This window comes from Podarcis raffonei, chromosome 18 (genome assembly GCF_027172205.1).
Source record: "Podarcis raffonei isolate rPodRaf1 chromosome 18, rPodRaf1.pri, whole genome shotgun sequence".
Taxonomy (NCBI): Eukaryota; Metazoa; Chordata; class Lepidosauria; order Squamata; family Lacertidae; genus Podarcis; species Podarcis raffonei.
The window spans coordinates 10,772,759-10,794,748 of record NC_070619.1 but is presented as its reverse complement, the minus strand read 5'-3'; the positions used below and the strand labels follow the sequence as shown (position 1 = coordinate 10,794,748).

General features: G+C 49.7%; 1 protein-coding gene across 1 annotated transcript; it reads right to left on the bottom strand.

Moving 5' to 3' along the window:
* Nucleotides 1-2,089: 2,089 nt before the first annotated feature.
* On the bottom strand, nucleotides 2,090-20,965 carry TBXA2R (thromboxane A2 receptor). The gene is made up of 3 exons (XM_053372663.1): nucleotides 20,684-20,965; nucleotides 4,593-5,522; nucleotides 2,090-3,719 (listed from the first exon to the last, which is right to left on the bottom strand). Exons 1-3 carry the CDS (start codon nucleotides 20,858-20,860, stop codon nucleotides 3,450-3,452), a joined length of 1,377 nt encoding a protein of 458 aa, XP_053228638.1. The 5' UTR covers nucleotides 20,861-20,965; the 3' UTR covers nucleotides 2,090-3,449.
* Nucleotides 20,966-21,990: the final 1,025 nt, after the last annotated feature.

The following is a 21,990-nucleotide window of genomic DNA, read 5'->3' as shown; positions in this document are numbered from 1 at the left end:
CTGGGACCAAATCGGAAACTGGGGTGGCTTTTGTAAATCCAGGACTGTCCCTTGAAAATAGGGGGGGCCGAGATCTTCTTCGGAAGGCTGTGCTTGGCTTTGCTGATCCATGCATTTTCTCCCCCAAATGCCGGCAACACAAATATTTCTGCAAAGGAGATGTGTGTGTGTGTCCCCCAAAATGGACCTCCACGGACCACCTTATTTTGTGAGGCTCCCCACCTCCCGTGCTCAGGTCTACATGAACCCGAACCTCAGCCCGATCGCTCACATGCGCTTTTTTTTGCAGCAAAGCTTCACGTTAATGAAAAACCAGCATCGTAATTAAAAAATAAAAGGTAACGTCAACACTAATTTTCTCAGAAGGAAGCCCCTCAGCCTTCCGGAAGTCAACTCTCCTGCCTTTGACTGCGATGTACATAAAGTTTTGTTGGTTTGTTTTTGAAATAATTAAAAAGTTATTTTAAAAAGCATTCCTTTTTTTAAAAGAAAAAAAGGGGAGAAGCGTTTCTTCAAGGGCAGTACGGCTCAGTAGGCAGAGCACCCGCTGTGCGTGCAAAAGGTCCCAGGTGCAAGATAATAGCATCTCCCACGAAGGTTCGGAGAGATGTGTCGGATAGCCTGGAAACCTGGAGAGATGCTGCCGGCCCGTGCAGACAGCCCTGGGCTACATGGACTGGTGGTTTTCTTTGGCAAATGAAAATGGGTTGCCAAGAGCTGCCCGCAGCTCCCCAAGTTTCCCTCCTTTCCAGGGCTGTTCCCGAGCAATCGGAGACTGCGCCCGTGTGAACCTAACCTCAGCTCAGCTCTTTTCACCCCGCTCCTGGTTCTGCGAGACAAGCAGGGAGGGGAGCTAGTCACAGCAGGAGGGAGAGACCGCCTTGCCTCTTCCCCAGCCGGACTCCTCTCTGCCTCTTGGCCTCCCTCTATTCACAACCATGAGGTCTAGCAACTTGCACCGCCTTCCCCATCCATTCTTCCCTTTGAGGCTGGGAGCCCATGGTTTCTGAGCTGCATGCTGGGATATGCTTGTGCGTGCCCCAAATCATCATCATCATCATCATAATTTATTATTTATACCCCACCCATCTGGCTGGGCTTCCCCAGCCACTCTGGGCGGCTTCCAAAAAAATATTAAAATACTATAATACATCAAACATTAAAAGCTTCCCTAAACAGGGCTGCCTTCAGATGTCTTCTAAAGGTCTGCTAGTTGTTGTTCTCTTTGACATCTGGTGGGAGGGCGTTCCACAGGGCGGGTGCCACCACCGAGAAGGCCCTCTGCCTGGTTCCCTGTAACTTGGCTTCTCGCAGGGAGAGAACCGCCAGAAGACCCTCAGAGCTGGACCTCAGTGTCCGGGTAGAACGATGGGGGTGGAGACGCTCCTTCAGGGATACTGGACCAAGACCAAATTCCAGCTTAAGTGCCTTCGTTAAGCTGATGAGGGGACAAACCCTAAACCGTTACGAGGAGGGAACCGGCAACAAATCGCCCTGTTCAAATTGGAGTTGACTCTTTATTAGCCAGAGCGTGATCCACACGGACTTGGTGGGCTGTCAGGCCTAATGAGCACAGCAGCTCATCACCTGTAGGTCTTGCCCCATAGATCAGTTGCCAAGGCTGAAAATCCCTGCTCCCCATAGCCGTCTTAAGCCCCCTCCTCTCCAGGGTTTTCCCCATGCAATCGGAGACGGCGCCAGCCGGAAGCCAACCTAACCGCCACCCTTTTCATGCCGCTTCTGGTTCTGGGAGACCGGGGAAGCTTGTTGCGGCAGGAGGGGGAGACCTCCTTGCCTCTTCCCCAGCCAGACGCCTCTCTGCCTCTTGGCCTCCCTCCTCCTCTCCTGCCTCTGAGTCTGGACTGCTCTCTGGCACAGACTCTCCCCGCTCACTAAGCCCTGTTGCCTCTTTGCTTTCCAACACCTCCTCTTCCAGTCTTCTCCCTCTGACCGCTCGTCGTCGTCCCACCACCCATCCCCGGGCTCTGAGCCTTCTTCCCTGGGGGGCCCCCTAGGCTGCTCCCCCCAACATTCCTCTGCGCCCAAACGGCACCCCGTCTCAGAAAAACAACCACCACCAACGACAGCAGGCAGGAGATGCCACAGGCTTTATTACGGCAACAATTACGCGTGCACAAATCCATGCAGTTGTGTCGCTCCCTCTTCCCACGGCGATCCAGGGACCCCCAATTACGGGTGCAGGATACAGAGCGTCCATTCGCCACCCACAATGTCTGTTGGAAAGATAACCGCACCGTCCAGTCGTCCTGTCCCTAAGTGAGCGTTCAGGCTCAACACGCCCGTTTTTAAACATGCTATATTTTTGTTGCCACCAACAAAACATAGGGAGAAGAACTTTGGGGCTCAGGATCAGATGTCAAGGGGGGGCGCAGGATGAGGCAGAGAGGGCATGCATGTATGTGTCTATCGCCACCCTGGGACCCAGAGGGTGCAATGTGGGAGGTCAACAGCAGGGGGCGCCAGAGCCAACGGGAGGAAGAGCCGGTGAATTCTACTTCCCACTGCGATCGAAATGATTCAACCTCCCCATTCCAAATTAGGTTTATTATCAAAAGTTTTAATGGGATGCGGGTGGTGCTGTGGGCTAAACCGCAGAGCCTAGGACTTGCCGATCAGAAGGTCGGCGGTTCGAATCCCCGCAATGACGGGGTGAGCTCCCATTGCTCGGTCCCTGCTCCTGCAACCTAGCAGTTCGAAAGCACGTCAGAGTGCAAGTAGATAAATAGGTCTCACTCTGGTGGGAAGGTAAACGGCGTTTCCGTGCGCTGCTCTGGTTCGCCAGAAGCAGCTCAGTCCTGCTGGCCACATGACCCGGAAGCTGTATGCCGGCTCCCTCGGCCAGTAAAGCGAGATGAGCGCCGCAACCCCAGAGTCGGCCACGACTGGACCTAATGGTCAGGGGTGCCTCTACCTTTTACGCACATACATTAAGGTCACCAGACGTCCCTGTTTCCCTGATTTACAGATCAGTCCCCTGACAAAATCCATCTGTTTATTGGGAAGTTGAAAAGCGTCCCCGAATTCATTGAAAAAAATCTGGTCACCTTAGCCTACATTCTAGCCGGGATTAACATCGCCGGAGGAGGCGAAAACATACCCGGCTCCTTCGACCATTCAGAACCGACTCACAAACTTGGGAACCCTGAGAGACGTTTAGCCGAACCCCAGGAAATAAAGGAATCGCAGCTCATGCTAGGTTAGGGGGTCACCGGTTTGGGGTTGGGGACTCAGCCCTGTGAAGGGGCACAGACCTGGGCGCAGTTGGCACGGGCGGCGGAAAATTGAGAGCGCCTTCGCCGCCCTGTTTATAGCACGGAGCGGCGCACATCGGAGCTGAGATGCTTCCGAGATGTGGGTGCAGAGGGGCTTCGCCGTGACCAGGGAGGGGCAGTACCACTTTCCCCTCCCGCCGTCGCAGACCCCCTGTCCTACTGGAGCACAGATTCCTGGGTGAATTTCCTCCTCAAGGACGGGTTGAGCACTGGGTACAGCGAGACGATGGAGGGCCGGGCTTTGAAACTGGGGTAGATCCTTCGCAGTACTGCCCGCCGGAAGAGGATGTAGACCCAGGGATCCAGGATCTGGTTCCAGGTTGCGACTCGAAGATAGATGAGGAGCTGGATTTCGGTGTCCCGGGGGATCTGGTTGAGGGGCAAGTCGCCTCGGGGAGCTTGGAGAGCCGTCTGTGCGATGAGGATCTGCGGGAAAGAGAATATGATGAAAACGATGTATAGATGGTATATTAAAGGTAAAGGGACCCCTGGCCATTAGGGTCATGGGCCACAAGCACAGCTTCGCCATTAGAAAGGTTTTCACTGATGTGCAAAACTGCAGTTCATGCCGATGACTCCCACAAGCTACCGTATTTTTCGCTCTATAAGACGCACTAGACCACAAGATGCACCTAGTTTTGGGAGGAGGAAAACAAGAAAAAATATATTCTGAGTCTGAGAAGCCAGAACAGCAAGAGGGGTCGCTGCGCAGCGAAAGCAGCAATCCCTCTTGCTGTTCTGGCTTCTGGGATAGCTGCGCAGCCTGCATTCGCTCCATAAGACGCACACACATTTCCCCTTACTTTTTAGGAGGGGAAAAGTGAGTCTTATAGAGCAAAAAATACAGTATCTATCTATCTATCATCTATCTATCCATCCGTCCGTCTGTCCGTCCGTCCATCATCTATCCATCCATCCATCTATATCTATCTATCATCTATCTATCATCTATCTATCTATCTATCATCTATCTATCTATCATCTATCTATCTATCTATCTATCTATCTATCTATCTATCATCTATCATCTATCTATATCTATCTATCTATCTATCTATCTATCATCTATCTATCTATCTATCTATCTATCTATCTATCTATCATCTATCTATCTATCTATCTATCTATCTATCTATCTATCATCTATCTATCTATCTATCTATCATCTATCTATCTATCTATCTATCTATCTATCATCTATCTATCTATCTATCTATCTATCATCTATCCATCTATCCATCTACCCATCTATCTATCATCTATCTAGGTTCCCCTTCTGTGCCTGAGCCCCTCACTCACCAGCAGGGGGAGCCAGCAGACGCTGGCGATGACCATGATGCCTAGTAGTTGCACCATCATCTCCACCTCGCTGTCTCGCCGCCGCTGGACCGACTCGGAGTCGTGGTAGACGCGGCAGAGAGTGACCACGCTGACCGTGTTGAGCAAGAAGGAGAGGCCCACACAGAAGAGGCCGAGAAGAGCGAAGATCAGGCAGAAGACCACGTTCCTGGGGTCGTGGAGCAGCGTCAGAAAGCACCAGGAGTTTGGGTACTGCAAGGTGTAGTCGCCCAGGCCGAAGACGGGCAGAAGGCCGAGGACAAAGCCCCCAGCCCATACCAGCCCCACCAACGTCCATGCCCGCCGTTTGGTCATCTTGGTGGAGCGGGAGAAGGGCCGGTTGATGCCCAGGAAGCGTTCTCCGGCCATGGTGGCACCGAGGAGCAAGGGGCACAGTCCAAAGAAGACCATCACAAGGCCCATGAAGTTGCAGAGGTGGCATCCGGGATCCACCAGCCTCCAGTCGAAGCGGGTGAAGTGGTACGGGACCACGATGGAGAAGGTCAGAAGAAGACCCATGAAGTCGGTGGCCACCAGCCCGCAGAGGAAGACCAGGAAAGACGAGCGCGAGCGGCTGTGCATCTTCCGGGAGGAGTTGACCAACACGCAGAAAGCGAAGAGGTTAGAGGAGAGTCCGATGAGGCCGAAGACGGTGGAAAACCACGGCGAGGCGGCTGCGTCGCCGCGGTACGCCTCCGTGCCATTGGCGCTCCGGAAGCAGGAGCCAAGGGTGCGATTCTCGGTGGAGTTTGCCATCGCGCCGGCGCTCAGCGTGGTCCTGGGGAAGGAGACTCGCTGAGGGGTCCTCCTGGGTGCGAGGCGGCAGCCGGTGGTCTCGCGGCGGCCATCGCGCGGCGCGGTGGGGTCAGTCTCGGTCGTTAGGTGCCGGCTCTGAGCATAGAGAGGGGGAAAGAGACAGGTCTCATCTGGATAACCTGTTTATCAATCAATCAATCAATCAATCAATCGCTCTGGTCAGACCTCACCTGGAGTACTGTGTCCAGTTCTGGGCACCACAGTTCAAGAAGGACACTGACAAACTGGAACGTGTCCAGAGGAGGGCCACCAAAATGGTCAAAGGCCTGGAAACGATGCCTTATGAGGAACGGCTAAGGGAGCTGGGCATGTTTAGCCTGGAGAAGAGGAGGTTAAGGGGTGATATGATAGCCATGTTCAAATATATAAAAGGATGTCACATAGAGGAGGGAGAAAGGTTGTTTTCTGCTGCTCCAGAGAAGCGGACACGGAGCAATGGATCCAAACTACAAGAAAGAAGATTCCACCTAAACATTAGGAAGAACTTCCTGACAGTAAGAGCTGTTTGACAGTGGAATTTGCTGCCAAGGAGTGTGGTGGAGTCTCCTCCTTTGGAGGTCTTTAAGCAGAGGCTTGACAACCATATGTCAGGAGTGCTCTGATGGTGTTTCCTGCTTGGCAGGGGGTTGGACTTGATGGCCCTTGTGGTCTCTTCCAACTCGATGATTCTATGATTCTATGGTCAGTCTTTACAGTGGTACCTCAGGTTAAGTACTTAATTCGTTCCGGACTCCGTTCTTAACCTGAAACTGTTCTTAACCTGAAGCACCACTTTAGCTAATGGGGCCTCCTGCTGCCGCCGTGGCACGGGAGCACGATTTCTGTTCTTATCCTGAAGCAAAGTTCTTAACCCAAGGTACTATTTCTGGGTTAACAGAGTCTGTAACCTGAAGCATATGTAACCCGATGTACCACTGTATTATGGTCCAGAGATCCAACAAATCGTCACAAAGCAACGCACAATTACCGACGGAAGAAGAACGGCAAATGAAATTAGTGGACTGTGCAGAACTCAATAAATGAACAGGAAGGATTCGGAACCTGCAGGATCAGAGATTCTTAGAGGACTGGAGTACAGTGGTACCTCAGGTTAAGTACTTAATTCGTTCCGGACTCCGTTCTTAACCTGAAACTGTTCTTAACCTGAAGCACCACTTTAGCTAATGGGGCCTGCTGCTGCTGCTGCGCTGCCGGAGCACGGTTTCTGTTCTCATCCTGAAGCATCTGTAACCCGAGGTACCACTGTAAATATTTGAACCATTTGAAAAACAATTGGGATAAACAGATTACGCTAGCAGCACTGCAAGAACTGTAATGATTAGTTAAGAACGATTAAAAGTAATAGAGAAATTAAGAAAGGCAGAGCAAGTGATAAAGAACGGAGAATCTTCAGAGGTTGTTGACGGAATTCTAAAATATTGTATAAGATAAGAAGTTATGTTAAATGATTGTTGGAACTTATATGTTTTTAGTGGACCAGCTGCCCGCGGACTGTCTCGCCAGAGTGGTGCATGCTCTGTTTAGCTCCCGTTTTGACTACTGCAATGCGCTCTCTGTGGGGCTGCCTTTGAAGGTGACCCGGAAACTGCAAGTAATCCAGAATGCGGCAGCCAGACTGGGGACTGGGAGTGGCCGCCGGGACCACATAACACTGGTTCTGAGAGATCTGCATTGGCTCCCAGGACCTTTCCGAGCACAATTCAAAGTGTTGGTGCTGACCTTGAAAGCCCTAAATGGCCCAGTATCCCCGAAGAAGCGTCTTCACCCCCATCGTTCAGCCCGGACACCGAGGTCCAGCACCAAGGGCCTTCTGGCGGTTCCCTCCTTGCGAGAAGTGAGGTTACAGGGAACCAGGCAGAGAGCCTTCTCGGTGGTGGCGCCCGCCCTGTGGAACGCCCTCCGTTCAGATGTGAAGGAAATAAGCAGCTATCTTCTCTTTAAAAGACATCTGAAGGTAGTCCTGTTCAGGGAAGTTTTTAATATTTAACGCTGTATTGTTTTTAACACTTGATTGGGAGCCGCCCAGAGTGGCTGGGGAAACTCAGCCAGATGGGTGGGGTATAAATAAAAAATTATTAGATAGATAGATAGATAGATAGATAGATAGATAGATAGATAGATAGACAGATAGATAGGTAACACCTCTAAGGAAGGAGAACGCTCCACCTTCTGAAGGACTCAGTCCCGCTGTCAAAGAGATCTTGCCGCCCCAAAAGCTTCTCCTGATGTCTAGTCAGCGAGAATTGGGACCCCAGCCAGACTGCCATTGGCTTCTGCTCAGCAACTTGAACTAAACCATTTGTGGAAAGTTAGGATAATCCCCTGTTCTTTGCATTGTTTAAAAGAACTTGTATCCAGCTTTGCAGCAGTCCAACGGCCCCTAAGTTATCCGAAGACATCGGTGATGCACGGGTTTGTTCCCAGATCTTCTCTCCACCCCTCCCCAAACATCCCTCCTTCAACCATTCCTCATCAGGCTCGGTTTCCAGACCCTTGATCGTCTCGGTCGCCCTCCTCTGCCTACCTTCCAGCTTGTCAACATCCTTCTTAAACTGAGGCGCCCAGAACTGGACACAGTATTCCAGATGTGGTCTGACCAAGGCAGAATAGAGTGGGGCTATGACTTAAATCAGGGACGCGGGTGGCGCTGTGGGTTAAACCACAGAGCCTAGGACTTGCCGATCAGAAGGTCGGCGGTTCAAATCCCCACGACGGTGTGAGCTCCCGTTGCTCGGTCCCTGCTGCTGCCAACCTAGCAGTTCGAAAGCACACCAGTGCAAGTAGATAAATAGGTACCACTCCGGCGGGAAGGTAAACAGCGTTTCCGTGCGCAGTTCACCAGGAGCGGCTTAGTCCTGCTGGCCACATGACCCGGAAGCTGTACGCCGGCTCCCTCAGCCAAGAAAGCGAGATGAGCGCCGCAACCCCAGAGTCGGCCACGACGGGACCTAACGGTCAGGGGTCCCTTTACCTTTTCGACTTAAATCTGGACACTAGACTTCTGTTGACGCAGCCTACAATTGCATTCGGCTTTTTCCTGTTGCCGCATCGTACACATTATGCGCTTCTGCCCACGGCTTAGGATCGGAGCGCTTGCGAGATCGGAGCATTTGCTTCCTCCGATTCCGGGAATCTCTCTGAGGGGACAGGATCGGCCCTAGGCATGTGTGAGATTGCCCCGCAGACATCTGACCCCGCGGATCAGACAAACATCGCAACTGCTTTCCCTCGAGCCGTAAATCAAGGCTGTAATAATGCAGGAATTCCTATTGCTTCGAGGAACTGACGCAAGATCAAGAGAAGTCAGCCAAGGCTTTGGGGCCGGGGGCAACCAGCTGGGACGGCCCGCCCTTAGAAACACAAATTTATTTAAGTAGGGAGTGTCCCGCTGGGAGCAGGGGGTCAGGAAACAGAAGCTGCGCAGCCCCATCTCATAGCTGGCCACTGACGCCATCCAGGCCACCCACTTGAATCCCAGAGAATCTAGGAACTGTACTTTCATGGCGCTACAACTCCTAGCACAAACTACAGCTCCCATGATTTTATTTTTTGGGGGGGCAGGTGCTTTTTCAGTAGGTGAAGAAAGACGGAATGGAAAGACCGCCGAGACCATATAACACCGGTCTTGAAAGACCTACAATGGCTCCCAGGACGTTTCCGAGCACAATTCAAAGTGTTGGTGCTGACCTTGAAAGCCCTAAACGGCCCAGTATCCCTGAAGGAGCGTCTCCACCCCCATTGTTCAGCCCGGACACCTGGGTCCATCTCCCGAGGGCCTTCTGGTGGTTCCCTCGCTGCGAGAAGCGAAGTTATAGGGAAGCAGGCAGAGGGCCTTCTCGGTGGTGGCGCCCTCCCTGTGGAACGCCCTCCCGTCAGATGTCAAAGAGAAAAATAACTACCAAAATTTTAGAAGACATCTAAAGGCAGTCCTGTTTTGTTGGAAGCCGCCCAGAGTGGCTGGGGGACCTGGGATGGGAAGGGAAGGGAAGGGAAGGGAAGGGAAGGGAAGGAAGGAAGGAAGGAAGGAAGGAAGGAAGGAAGGAGCGAGAGAGAGAGAGAGAGAGAGAGAGATGGGCATTGAGGAGGAAAGGAAGGAAGGAAGGAAGGAAGGAAGGAAGGAAGGAAGGAAGGAGCTAGAGAGAGAGAGAGAGAGATGGGCATTGAGGAGGAAAGGAAGGAAGGAAGGAAGGAAGGAAGGAAGGAAGGAAGGAAGGAAGGAAGGAGAGAGAGAGCGAGAGAGAGATGGGCATTGAGGAGGAAAGGAAGGAAGGAAGGAAAGAGGAAAGGAAGGAAGGAAGGAAAGAAGGGAAAGGAAAGGAATCACATTTGCAAACTGAAATTCCGAAATCATTTTAAAATGACTCAAAGCCCTTCCTACCGTCTTCCTCGCAAGGGAGCACTTGGTCTGGAAAGCTGGAAAAGGAACGAGGCCACGGGCCAAGAGAACGAGAGATGATCGCACAAGTCTCCAGAGGCTTAGACGACAGCTAATAAGTCACGGAGGGGGAGAAATCTGACTCGAGGGGGAGAACCGACGCACACCCCATCAATCCCCATCCCTGGCGGCCTTCCTGGGACGCCCCGGCCGAAAACGGTCTGGAAAAGAGGGCTTTGCCTTTTTCGCTGGGGAAAATGTCACATCTGGCTGGCAGCTGGGAAAAGCGAGGAATGCCAGAAATCGCACAGAGGTTTCTTAACACCCATGGGGAAGGCTGGAACGACCCAGGGCGGTCGAACCACCCCGTCCCTCTTTGCCGAGAACCCTGAGAGGCAGCGCCGTGCAGTGGTTAGAGTCCCGGGGCCAGGACCTGGGGAGAGACCCGGGTTCGAATTCCGCCCCCCACTCAAGCTCACTGGGTGAGCTGGTCCCTCTGCGTAGCCTGCCTCACAGGGGATTAAAATGGGGAGAAGAATAATGATTGCCACCTCTAGCTGCTTGGAGGAATGGTAAGAAACAGAGACGTAGAAAATAAATAAAATTGCGGCTCAGACGGGGAAATTAAAGGGTGCCTCCTAGCACCTCTCGGGACACGGGTGGTGCTGTGGGTTAAAGCACAGAGCCTAGGACTTGCCGATCAGAAGGTCGGCTGTTCGAATCCCCGCAATGACGGGGTGAGCTCCGTCCTGAGCTCCGTGCCTGCTCATTTCAGCGATAATAATAATAATAATAATAATAATAATAATAATAATATCAATCAATGAAATACCTTTATTGGCATCACGGTAGAAAATGTTTCAAGTAACTGGAATCATTAAAAGGACAAGGGTGAAGCTGTCAAGGGTTATAAGGCCACAGTATGGTTGTGTTCATTTGGATATTCTGCTGCATCCGGTCTATTTTCCACGCGGGTGGCACTGTGGTCTAAACCACAGAGCCTAGGGCTTGCCGATCAGAAGGTCGGCGGTTCAAATCCCCACGATGGGGTGAGCTCACGTTGCTCAGTCCCTGCTCCTGCCCACCTAGCAGTTCGAAAGCACGTCAAAGTGCAAGTAGATAAATAGGTACCGCTCCGGTGGGAAGGTAAACGGCGTTTCTGTGCGCTGCTCTGGTTCACCAGAAGCGGCTTAGTCCTGCTGGCCACATGACCCGGAAGCTGTACGCTGGCTCCCTCGGCCAATAAAGCGAGATGAGCACCGCAACCCCAGAGTCGGCCACGACTGGACCTAACGGTCAGGGGTCCCTTTACCTTTACCTACCTAGCACTTCTCAGCCCCCTGGGCAAACTGCAACTCCCAGAATAATTTGGGGAACCCATGGCTGTTTCATATTGTTCTATTATTATTATTATTATTATTATTATTATTATTATTATTCACTTTTAACAATTATCATCACACATAAATCATAATCATGAGCTCTTAAGATACCCCATAAGGAAAAAGGAGCAGTTTTTTTTCTTATAACAAGACCATGTTAAGATGTCCTCTATTTCCTAAATAACTCATCGGAAAGATCTGCCTGGTCCAGCCTCAGGTTTCTCACATTGCACAACCAGATATTACATCTGGAGATTGCAGAAACTACAAGTGGAAGAGTTTTGGAGCCTGAGCTCGCTCGGTTTCCTCTTCCCTCCTCATTCCTCTTTCCTTTTGTGATGTCTGCTTGGCCTGTTATTTTCTCCTACCGATAGGGAACCCACTTAAGGACTCTAGACGGGCTCTGGAACACCCCATAAAGGAAAAGGAGCAGTTTTTTCTTATAGCACCCGCACTGACGGACAGCAGCTGGACGAGGTTTCAGACCCAAGCCTTACCTGGAGGGGGCAGGAATCGAACCCAGCAACTCCGAGCTGCAAAGCCGACGCTTTGCCACTGTACTGCTGCCCTTCCCCCTGTGCATGCGTCATCCTACTTAGAGTAGACCCATTCGGATGAATGGGCCTGATCTCCTTCCACCATCCCCCCGGAGAAAAGAGAGAATAAATAAATTTGCCCTGTTTCCTTCCAGATATCAGAGGGCAGGCATTGCATCTAAACATACCCAATTGCTCCACGCAGGAATCGATTTCTGCAGAGGATCGTGTCCTGGGCAATTTATGACAGCGCCAATTCATCCCTCGCCCAACCAAAAAGTAGCTTTTGGAGCGGGTGAATATACGACTGAAGTCCGGAAGAAACTGAGGAGGACACAACCTAAATTCCTGTCTTTGGGGCTTGTAGGAACATGCCTGGGGGAACGTCTCCAGCTCAACGGAAAAGGCGCGCTGACATCCTCCGGCAGAGAGGAAAACTCAGAAGCTGGCTAGGTTGCCAACTTCCCATGAAAGCCTGCTCCAGCGCCCTTTTTGTTGTTGTTGTTTAGTCGTGTCCGACTCTTCGTGACCCCCTGGACCAGAAGCACGCCAGGCCCTCCTGTCTTCCACTGCCTCCCGCAGTTTGGTCAAACTCATGCTGGCTGCTTTGAGAACACTGTCCAACCATCTCATCCTCTGTCGTCCCCTTCTCCTTGTTCCCTCCATCTTTCCCAACATCAGGGTCTTTTCCAGGGAGTCTTCTCTTCTCCTGAGGTGGCCAAAGTCTTGGAGCCTCAGCTTCAGGATCTGTCCTTCCAGTCAGCACTCAGGGCTGATTTCCTTCAGAATGGAGAGATTAGATCTTCTTGCAGTCTGTGGGACTCTCAAGAGTCTCCTCCAGCACCAGAATGGGCCCTTTTTACGGCTCTCAAAACCCCAACTTGAGATGCAAAACCACGCACACCCTGTGGTTTCGTCTCCTAATATGGGACCCTGTTTTCCAAGGACAGTCCAGGATTTACAGAAGCCGTTCCGGTTTCCAATTTGATCCCGGAATGTCCCGCTTTTCCTTGGGACGTCCCTATTTTCAGGGGAGAAACGTTGGAGGGGATGGAATAGGACGTCCCTATTTTCAGGGGAGAAACGTTGGGAGGGGATGGAATAGGACGTCTCTATTTTCAGGGGAGAAACGTTGGAGGGGATGGAATAGGACGTCCCTATTTTCAGGGGAGAAACGTTGGAGGGGATGGAATAGGACGTCCCTATTTTCACAGGAGAAACGTTGGAGGGGATGGAATAGGACGTCCCTATTTTCAGGGGAGAAACGTTGGAGGGGATGGAAGAGGATGTCCCTGTTTCCATCGGAGAAATGTTGGAGGGGATGTGGCCGCCGGGCTAACAGCTTCCAATCTTTCGGCAAAAGGTGCTGAATGCGTATAGCTGCCTTTAATGGGAATTGATGGCTGGTGCCTGCTAGCTGAAACCCCGTTAATTCCCAGGTTTTGCTTCGACTTTTTCGTTCATCCCTCCATTTTTGCCTCGATGCTTCCGTCTCCCAACTCGATCGTCTTGCTAGGAAGGCGGGGCGAATTTATCGATTTATCTCCGTCCCACACCCCCAGGCACACTCAAGCTGAAGGAATGTCCCATTGGCCCTCTGTGAGTCCTCTGAAAGTCCCCAAGCAATGGGTCCAAAAACTGCTTCCAGCTTTCCTCCTTTCCCAACCACGGCTGCCGGCCTCACCCTGCCATTAGCAGAAATTAAAAATAAACCCCTCAGCTCGGAAAGCCTCGGACGGGAGTCGCTGGAGGGAAGGAATTTGCTGTTTTGTTTTGCCTCGCAAATGCCAACACAGAGGAGCTGGCCTGGGAACGGACCTGCCAACGACCTTGCAAGCAGAGAGGCCAAAAACAGGCTCCGAATTTCGCCCTTCCACCCTCCTCAGTGTCAATGGCCACTGCCTTCCTTTCTGCGCATCGTCTCCACGGCCTTAATATTACTTAATATTATTACTGGACTTAAGCATCCAGGAGTCCTTTTCTTGTTGTTTAGTCCTTTAGTCGTGTCCGACTCTTTGTGACCCCCTGGACCAGAGCACGCCAGGCACTCCTGTCTTCCACTGCCTCCCGCAGTTTGGTCAAACTCATGCTGGGAGCTTCAAGAACACCGTCCCACCATCTCGTCCTCTGTCGTCCCCTTCTCCTTGCGCCCTCCATCTTTCCCAGCATCAGGGTCTTTTCTAGGGAGTCTTCTCTTCTCATGAGGTGGCCAAAGTCTTGGAGCCTCAGCTTCAGGATCTGTCCTTCCAGTGAGCACTCAGGGCTGATTTCCTTCCGAATGGAGAGGTTGGATCTTCTTGCAGTCCATGGGACTCTCAAGAGTCTCCTCCAGCACCACAATTCAAAAGCATCCATTCTCCGGCGATCAGCCTTCTTTATGGTCCAGCTCTCACTTCCATACATCACTACTGGGAAAACCAGAGCTTGAACTATTCGGATCTTTGTCGGCAAGGTGATGTCTCTGCTTTTTAAGATGCTGTCTGGGATTGTCATCGCTTTTCTCCCAAGAAGCAGGCGTCTTTTAATTTCGTGACTGCTGTCACCATCTGCAGTCATCATGGAGCCCGAGAAAGTGTAATCTCTCACTGCCTCCATTTCTTCCCCTTCTGTTTACCAGGAGGTGATGGGACTTGTAGCCATGATCTTAGTTTTTGATGTTGAGCTTCAGACTGTATTTTGTGCCCTCCTCTTTCACCCTCATTAGGCTCCATGGCGCAGTCCCGGCTGACGGCCTTTGGCAGACAAAAAAACCCACCCGTGGCATTTTATCTAAATCCCCTACCGACGCCCTGTAAGCCACCGGCCCGTCTTGGCACATTGCAGATTCCAGAAACGGATTGTGCACCGGGTGGAAGGGGATGACGGCTCCTCGCCCCTTTCCCAGACCCTGGGAACAACTCAGGTCATGACCCCTGGGTCATTAGAAAAGAATGTAACCAGCTGCAATAGGATGATAGCGGGTCTCCGGTTATCAAGCCATACAAGGGAAAAGCTCTGGGAAGGAGAGATAACTCTGCAAAGTGTGGTCCCACAGACACTGCGCGGTTCGAATCCCCGCAAGGGGTTGAGCTCCCGTTGCTTGGTCCCTGCTCCTGCCAACCTAGCAGTTCGAAAGCATGTCAAAGTGCAAGTAGATCAATAGGTACCACTCCGGTGGGAAGGTAACTGGCGTTTCCGTGCGCTGCTCTGGTTCACCAGAAGCGGCTTAGTCCTGCTGGCCACATGACCTGGAAGCTGTACTCCGACTACCTCAGCCAGTAAAACGAGATGAGCGCCGCAACCCCAGAGTCAGTCACGACTGGACCTAATGGTCAGGGGTCCCTTTACCTTTACTCCTGACCCACACTGAGAGAAGCCTCAGTGCCCTTTGCGATTTGCACCCTCTCTGAATCTGCCTCCTTCCCTTCGCCCTCCTTCCTCAGTAACATAAAGGTAAAAGGTAAAAAGGTAAAGGACCCCTGGACGGTTAAGTCCAGTCGTGGCTGACTCTGGGGTTGCAGCGCTCATCTCGCTTTCAGGCCGAGGGAGCCAGCGTACAGCTTCCGGGTCATGTGGCCAGCAGGACTAAGCCGCTTCTGGCGAACCAGAGCAGCGCACATAAACACCGTTTACCTTCCCGCCGGAGCGGTACCTATTGATCTACTTGCACTTTGACGTGCTTTCGAACTGCTAGGTTGGCAGGAGCAGGGACTGAGCAATGGGAGCTCACCCCGTCATTGTGGGGATTCGAACCGCCGACCTTCTGATTGGCAAGCCCTAGGCTCTGTGGTTTAACCCACAGCGCCACTCGCGTCCCTATTACTGTATAGGACGTGCCTATTTTAATCGGATAAATGTTGGAAGTTACGCACTGGCGCAATACAGCAGGAATCTCCTTATCTCATGTTTTGCCACCAATTGCATCAAGTCTCTCCTTCCACGCCTGTTTCAGAGGGTCAGATAACCTTGTTGCATCTTAAAATCTGGGTGACCGACCCAAATCCCTCCCTGTAACTGGCACGGAGGGGCTTCAAGTCAGAGCAATAAATAATATTGGCTCAGAGGAGAGCTAGGATTTCATCACGGCAACGTTCCTAACTTTTTATTTTCTGTTTCATGCAATCTCCCAGGACTGAAGTTGTTTGAAAGATTGTTCGTGTTTTCTCTGTTTCTTTCGTAGTTGGCCATGGTATGTTTTGAAAATATGACGGTGATTGATTCGGCAATCTGGGTTCACGGCGTTCTTTGTGGACGCGCGAGAAACTAGGGACAGATCCTGCCGTCCTTCCTCTGCACCCAGACCCTGGGAATCGACTGGTTTTGTGTTTTTTTAGCCCCAGGCACCACGCGTTTTCCAGAACTGTACGGCACCCTCTCAAGAACGCTCACCCTAAGCTCTTGAAGACGGGAGGGAGATTTATGGCTGCCAAAATGAACCGAAATGTTTAGATCCGGGCTAAGTGACGGCTGAAAGGAGCATCCAAATATTTGGAGACTCGAAAGCCGAGCTGACACACAAGAGAGATTCATTTCGGCGCAGTGGGGGGATAGGGTTTCACATGAAAAGCGTGTGTTTTTTTCTTTCCTGACTGTCCATATTGCAGAGGGGAAAGGAAGGAAAGAGGAGGAGGGAGGAGGAAAAGCGCGTTTCGAATCCTGAAAGAGAGCAGAGATCTGAGGATGCAGGAAATGAGAAGCTCAGATTCGCTTGCTTGCTCTAAAATATAGATGCACTTTTACGCTCGCGAGATTGAATGTCTTGCCCTCGGATGGATTCGAGGGACGATTCCAACACGAAAAATGTCCCTGTGGAGACGGCAGTCCCGAATCGGTGGCGCATGCCCTTCTGACATTATAAAGACTTGAGGAACGAGATTATCACCCCTCTTTTATTGTCCATTCCGGGTCGCCCAGCCACTGCCCCAGGGTCCTTTCTCTTGGCAGATCAAGATGAGAGAGAGAGGGGGGGGAGAGGGAGGGAGGGAGGGAGAGGGAGATGGAGAAGAGAGAGAGAGAGGAAGGAAGGAAGGAAGGAAGGAAGGGAAAAGAAACAAAGAGAAGAAAGGAAGGAAACGAAGGAAGGAAGGAAAAAGAAACAGAGGGAAGGAAGGAAGGAAGGAAGGAAGGAAGGGAGAGAGAGAGACAGAGAGAGAGAGAGAGAGAGAGAGGAAAGGAAGGAAGGAAGGAAGGAAGGAAGGAAGGAAGGGGGAGAGAGGGGGGGGAAGGAAGGAAGGAAGGAAGGAAGGAAGGGGGGAGAGAGAGAGAGAGAGAGAGAGAGAGAGAGAGAGAGGAAAGGAAGGAAGGAAGGAAGGAAGGAAGGAAGGAAGGGAAAAGAAACAGAGAGAAGGAAGGAAGGAAACGAAGGAAGGAAGGAAAAAGAAACAGAGGGAAGGAAGGAAGGAAGGGAGGGAGGGAGGGAGAGACAGAGAGAGAGAGAGGGAAGGAAGGAAGGAAGGAAGGAAGGAAGGAAGGAAGGAAGGAGAAAGAAACAGAGAGAAGGAAGGAAGGAAGGGAGGGAGGGAGGGAGGGAGGGAGAGAGACAGAGAGAGAGAGAGAGAGGGAAGGAAGGAAGGAAGGAAGGAAGGAAGGAAGGAAGGAAGGAAGGAAGGAAGGAAGTGTCCTTTCTCTTAGCAGATCCAGATGAGCAGGTGACGGCAAAGGTGGCAAGGTTTTTCGCTGGGGCAATCAGAATAAGATCCACTATTCAAAACCCTAAAATGTATTGTACATAATTGACTTTTTATTTCTATTCTTTGTATATCGTGTTCTTTTTTTATTGCAATGGCCGATGGCTGACGAAAACGAAGATTCATTCATCCGTACTTGTTGCTCGCGTTTATCCATTTGTTTCTTTGTCTCCTGAGTTTATTTATTATTGTTAAGAAACCGGAAGTATTCCTGTTAGGAATATTGGACTCTGAGCTACCTAAAGATCATGAGAAACTGTTTTTCTGTGCTGCCAGAACGATATACACCCAGAAATGGAAAAAAAGAGTCATTTCCAACTGAAGAAGACTGGCAATTAAAACTAACGGAATATTCACAAACGAGAAGAAACTTCCCGGAAAAACAAGAAATTGAGACGGTGAACTTTTTAAATACCGAATGGGGGAAATTTCGGAACCATTGTAAAAAAAAATACCTTAAACTGGACTGACTTAAGACCAAGCAGTTAAGTGCTGTTTTGGGGGGACAGGGGGCGGGCAGGTGTGGAGGACTCCCTGGTCCTGAATGGGGTCACTGTGCCCCCGAAGGACCAGGTGCACAGCCTGGGAGTCATTTTGGACTCACTGCTGTCTATGGAGGCGCAGGTCAATTCTGTGTCCAGGGCAGCTCCATCTGGTACACAGGATGAGACCCTCCTTGCCCGCAGACTGTCTGGCCAGAGTGGTGCATGCTCTGGTTATCTCCCGCTTGGACTACTGCAATGCACTCTACGTGGGGCTCCCTTTGAAGGTGACCTGGAAACTGCAACTAATCCAGAATGCGGCAGCCAGACTGGGGACTGGGAGCGGCCGCCGAGACCACATGACACCAGTCCTGAAAGACCTACATTGGCTCCCAGGACGTTTCCGAGCACAATTCAAAGTGTTGGTGCTGACCTTTAAAGCCCTAAACAGCCCAGTAGACCTGAAGAAGCGTCTCCACCCCATCGTTCTGCCCGGACACGGAGGTCCAGCGCCGAGGGTCTTCTGGTGGTTCCCTCATTGCGAGAAGCAAAGCTACAGGGAACCAGTCAGCGGGCCTTCTCAGTGGTGGCGCCCGCCCTGTGGAACGCCCTCCCACCAGATGTCAAAGAGAACAACAACTACCTGACATTCAGAAGACATCTGAAGGCAGCCCTGTTTAGGGAAGCTTTTAATGTTTATGTATTACAGTATTTTAATGTTTTTTTGGAAGCCGCCCAGAGTGGCTGGGGAAACCCAGCCAGATGGGCAGGGTACAAATAAATTATTATTATTATTATTATTATTATTATTATTATTATTATTATTACTATTATTTGAAGGGAGTATAAAATAATAATAATATACATAAGGAGATGTTTTATTGTTGTTAGCAGCCCTGAGCCCGGCTTCGGCTGGGGAGGGCGGGATATAAATAAAATTTATTATTATTATTATTATATAGGTAACTGCGGAAAGGGGGAGCGGGAGAAGTCAATTTGATTTGATGAAATGTATCTCTCCTCTTTTTTTCTATTTAAAAAAATAATGAAATTGGAATTGGAAAAAACCAAAAACAAGAGAGTCCTGTGTAATTGTTCTTTGGCAAGGCTGGGCAAAATGCCTTTTTTTTTTTACAAGAATGCTTTATCAGAGACTGAAGGCAATATAGAACCATTGTGACTGGCGCAAACTGATAGCCTTATCATTCGAGATTAGAAAGCAGATCAGAGACAATTGGATGGAGACTGACAGCTGTCATTACTGCCCATAATGGCGACGTTCCGGATTGACAGCTCTCAACATATTACCAGAACTCATTGCCGAATTTCAAGGAAGCCCAATGTTGAAAGATTCAGGGGGGATAAAAGAAAAGGTCGAATTAAACCAGATCAGGAATAAATAATTCTTTTTAAAAAAGAACAGGGCGAAGATTCGTAGCATGTTTGAAAAATGATTGCAAACAACTTTAGACGTTAGCAGGGTTAGAATAAACCGAGGAGTTAATGTATAACTGGAATCAGGAAAGGGGGAAAAAGGGATTAATTAGAATATGCAAAAAGGAAAACAAAATGAGCCAAACAAGGGCAGAGAGGAGAAGGGAAGTCTAATGTATTAAATTCAATCATTTAAATTCTGCCATTTATACGACTGTTTTAAAGCTGAAAATGATAAATGATATATACAAATGTAAATTTTTAAGGAAAGGTAAAGTGAGGAACGCACTCCTTCAGGAGGCAGCGGCGGACATGGAGGAAACAGGGATCAAATTAAGTGGGGACACACATCAAATGCCCCCCAAGGATGTATCTTGAATGACAGGAGAGTGTCTGCAGTTCTCCATTCTTTCATCTTACTCCATCTTTGTCCTGCCTCTCCGCAAGAGCATTTGAGGCACCTAGTGCCTCTGATCGCGTGCAGAGTGCATCTCTCCCTTGCCCACAGCAACTTTCAGAGGCTAAGAAGGCGAAATGAGGGGTTCTGGGTGAGAACATGTTGCCCTTCCTTCCTTCCTTCCTTCCTTCCTTCCTTTCTCTCTTTTTTTCTTCCTTCTTTACTTCCTTCCTTCCTTCCTTCCGTCCTTTTTCTTCCTTCCCTCCCCCTCCCCTTTCCTCTTTAATACCCATCTCTCTCTCCTCCTTCCTTCCTTCCTTCCTTCTCTCTCTCCCTCTCTCTTTCTTTCTTTCTTTCTTTCTTTCTTTCTTTCTCTCTCTTTCCTTCCTTTCCTCCTTCCTTCCCTCCCCTCCCCTTTCCTCTTTAATACCCATCTCTCTCTCTCTCTCCTTCCTTCCTTCCTACCTTCTCTTTCTTTCTTTCTTTCTTTCGTTCTTCTTTCATTCATTCTTTCTCTCTCTCTCTCTCTCTCTCCTTCCTTCTTTCTCTCTCTCTCTCCTTCCTTCCTTCCTACTTTCTTTCTTCTTTCTTTCTTTCTTTCTTTCTTTCTTTCTTTCTCTCTCTCTCTCTCTCTCTCTCTCTCTCCTTCCTTCCTTTTCTTCCTTCCCTCCCCCTCCCCCTTTCCTCTTCAATACCATCTCTCTTCCCTTCCCTTCCCCCTTCCAATGCCCACATCCCTCTCCCCTTCTCCCCATCCCTCCCTCTTCCCTCTTCCCTTATCTCTCCCGGAGCCTCTCTTCCCCTTCTGCGCCTTGAAATAAAACCGCTTTTTTCCCTCCCGGCTGGAGGATGTGCTCCAACAAGCCTTTGCTAAAAAAAAAACAACAACCATCAGGCTTGCAAAAGACCCACCAGCAGCAGCATAAAAACCATCACCCTTAAACCAAGGACTTCGACTACATACCCATTTCCAGTCTAAGTTCCCAGAAGTTGAGCGCAAACTCTTGGAAGGCAGTGAAGAGACTGGTCCCTTTGCCCCAGTTCGTCTCTCTGATGCATCTGAGAAAAAGGGCTTTTTTTTTTTTTGAGAACTGGGTAGGAAAAAGGGAGGGACCAAGAGAGAGGAGGCTGGGCGGCTCATCCCTTTTCAGGGAAAAGATTGCAGAGAGAGAGAGATAAAGGAGGAGACTTGGAGGAGCTTTCCCCCCCGGAGGGAAAACAAGAGAACTTCTTTGGACGGGTGGCTTTTTGGAAAGAGGCCTTGGGGAGGTATATCAAGTTTCTAGACCTCATGGTTGCAAGAGAAAATGCCTAAAAGCATTCATATATCAAGTTTCCAGACCTCATGGTTGCAAGAGAAAATGCCTAAAAGCATTCATATATCAAGTTTCTAGACCTCATGGCTGCAAGAGAAAATGCCTAAAAGCATTTGTATACCAAGTTTCTATTTTTTAAAAAATAATTTTTTATTAAGTTTTCCATCATAATAACACAAAGCAAAATGATACACGAAAAAGGGGGGAGGGAAGAAAAAGGGGGGAAATAGACAATAATAACAAACGTAATTCTTCACAAATCCAACTTTTTAAACATCTTGATTGACTTCCTCAAATCCCTCCCTTCTGAGTTTCCTTGTAATTTAAAAGTAACAGCTTTCCAATATCCTTATTAAACTAAAACAATTTCCAATTATAGTCATCTTATTCACTTTTCTTAACATTCTAAATCCCATTTATTTAATTATAACTTAACTTATCCTAGGCCTATTTGTTTCTTTCAAGTAATTTCTAATTTTTTATATTACAATATTTGTTCAAATAGTCCTTAAATTTCCTCCAGTCCTCTTGAAACTCCTTTCTGGTCGCGGATTCTTCCAGTCAGGTCGGCTAGCTCCAAAAAGTCCATCATCTTCATGTGCCAATCTTCCACTGTTGGTAGTTCTTGTGTTTTCCAATTTTTAGCAAGTAATATTTGAGCGGCAGTTGTGGCATACAAAAATAATTTAACATCTTTCTTGGGCAATTCTTTACCTGTATACCAAGTTTCTAGACCTCATGGTTGCAAGAGAAAATGCTTAAAAGTATTCGTATATCAAGTTTCTAGACCTCATGGTTGTTTTAAAAAGTAGAAGCCTTCTCCTAATCTGTGATGAGTGCAGTTCTCAGGATTCTTTGGGGGCAAATTCTTTGCTTTAAACGTGCTTAAAACATCTGAGCTTTTTCTGCAGGACTTATAAAGTTCGACTCTCCTTTCCGTAGCAGGGGAAATGAT

Excerpts from the sequence above, each read along its gene's own strand:
- TBXA2R (XM_053372663.1), bottom strand. The coding sequence starts at position 20,860 with ATGAGCCGCCCAGCCTCCTCTCTCTTGGTCCCTCCCTTTTTCCTACCC. Across the intron at positions 5,523-20,683 it reads GGAACTTAGACTGGAAATGG|AGCCGGCACCTAACGACCGA; the intron begins GTATGTAGTCGA and ends CTCTATGCTCAG. Across the intron at positions 3,720-4,592 it reads TCTGCTGGCTCCCCCTGCTG|ATCCTCATCGCACAGACGGC; the intron begins GTGAGTGAGGGG and ends TCTTTCCCGCAG.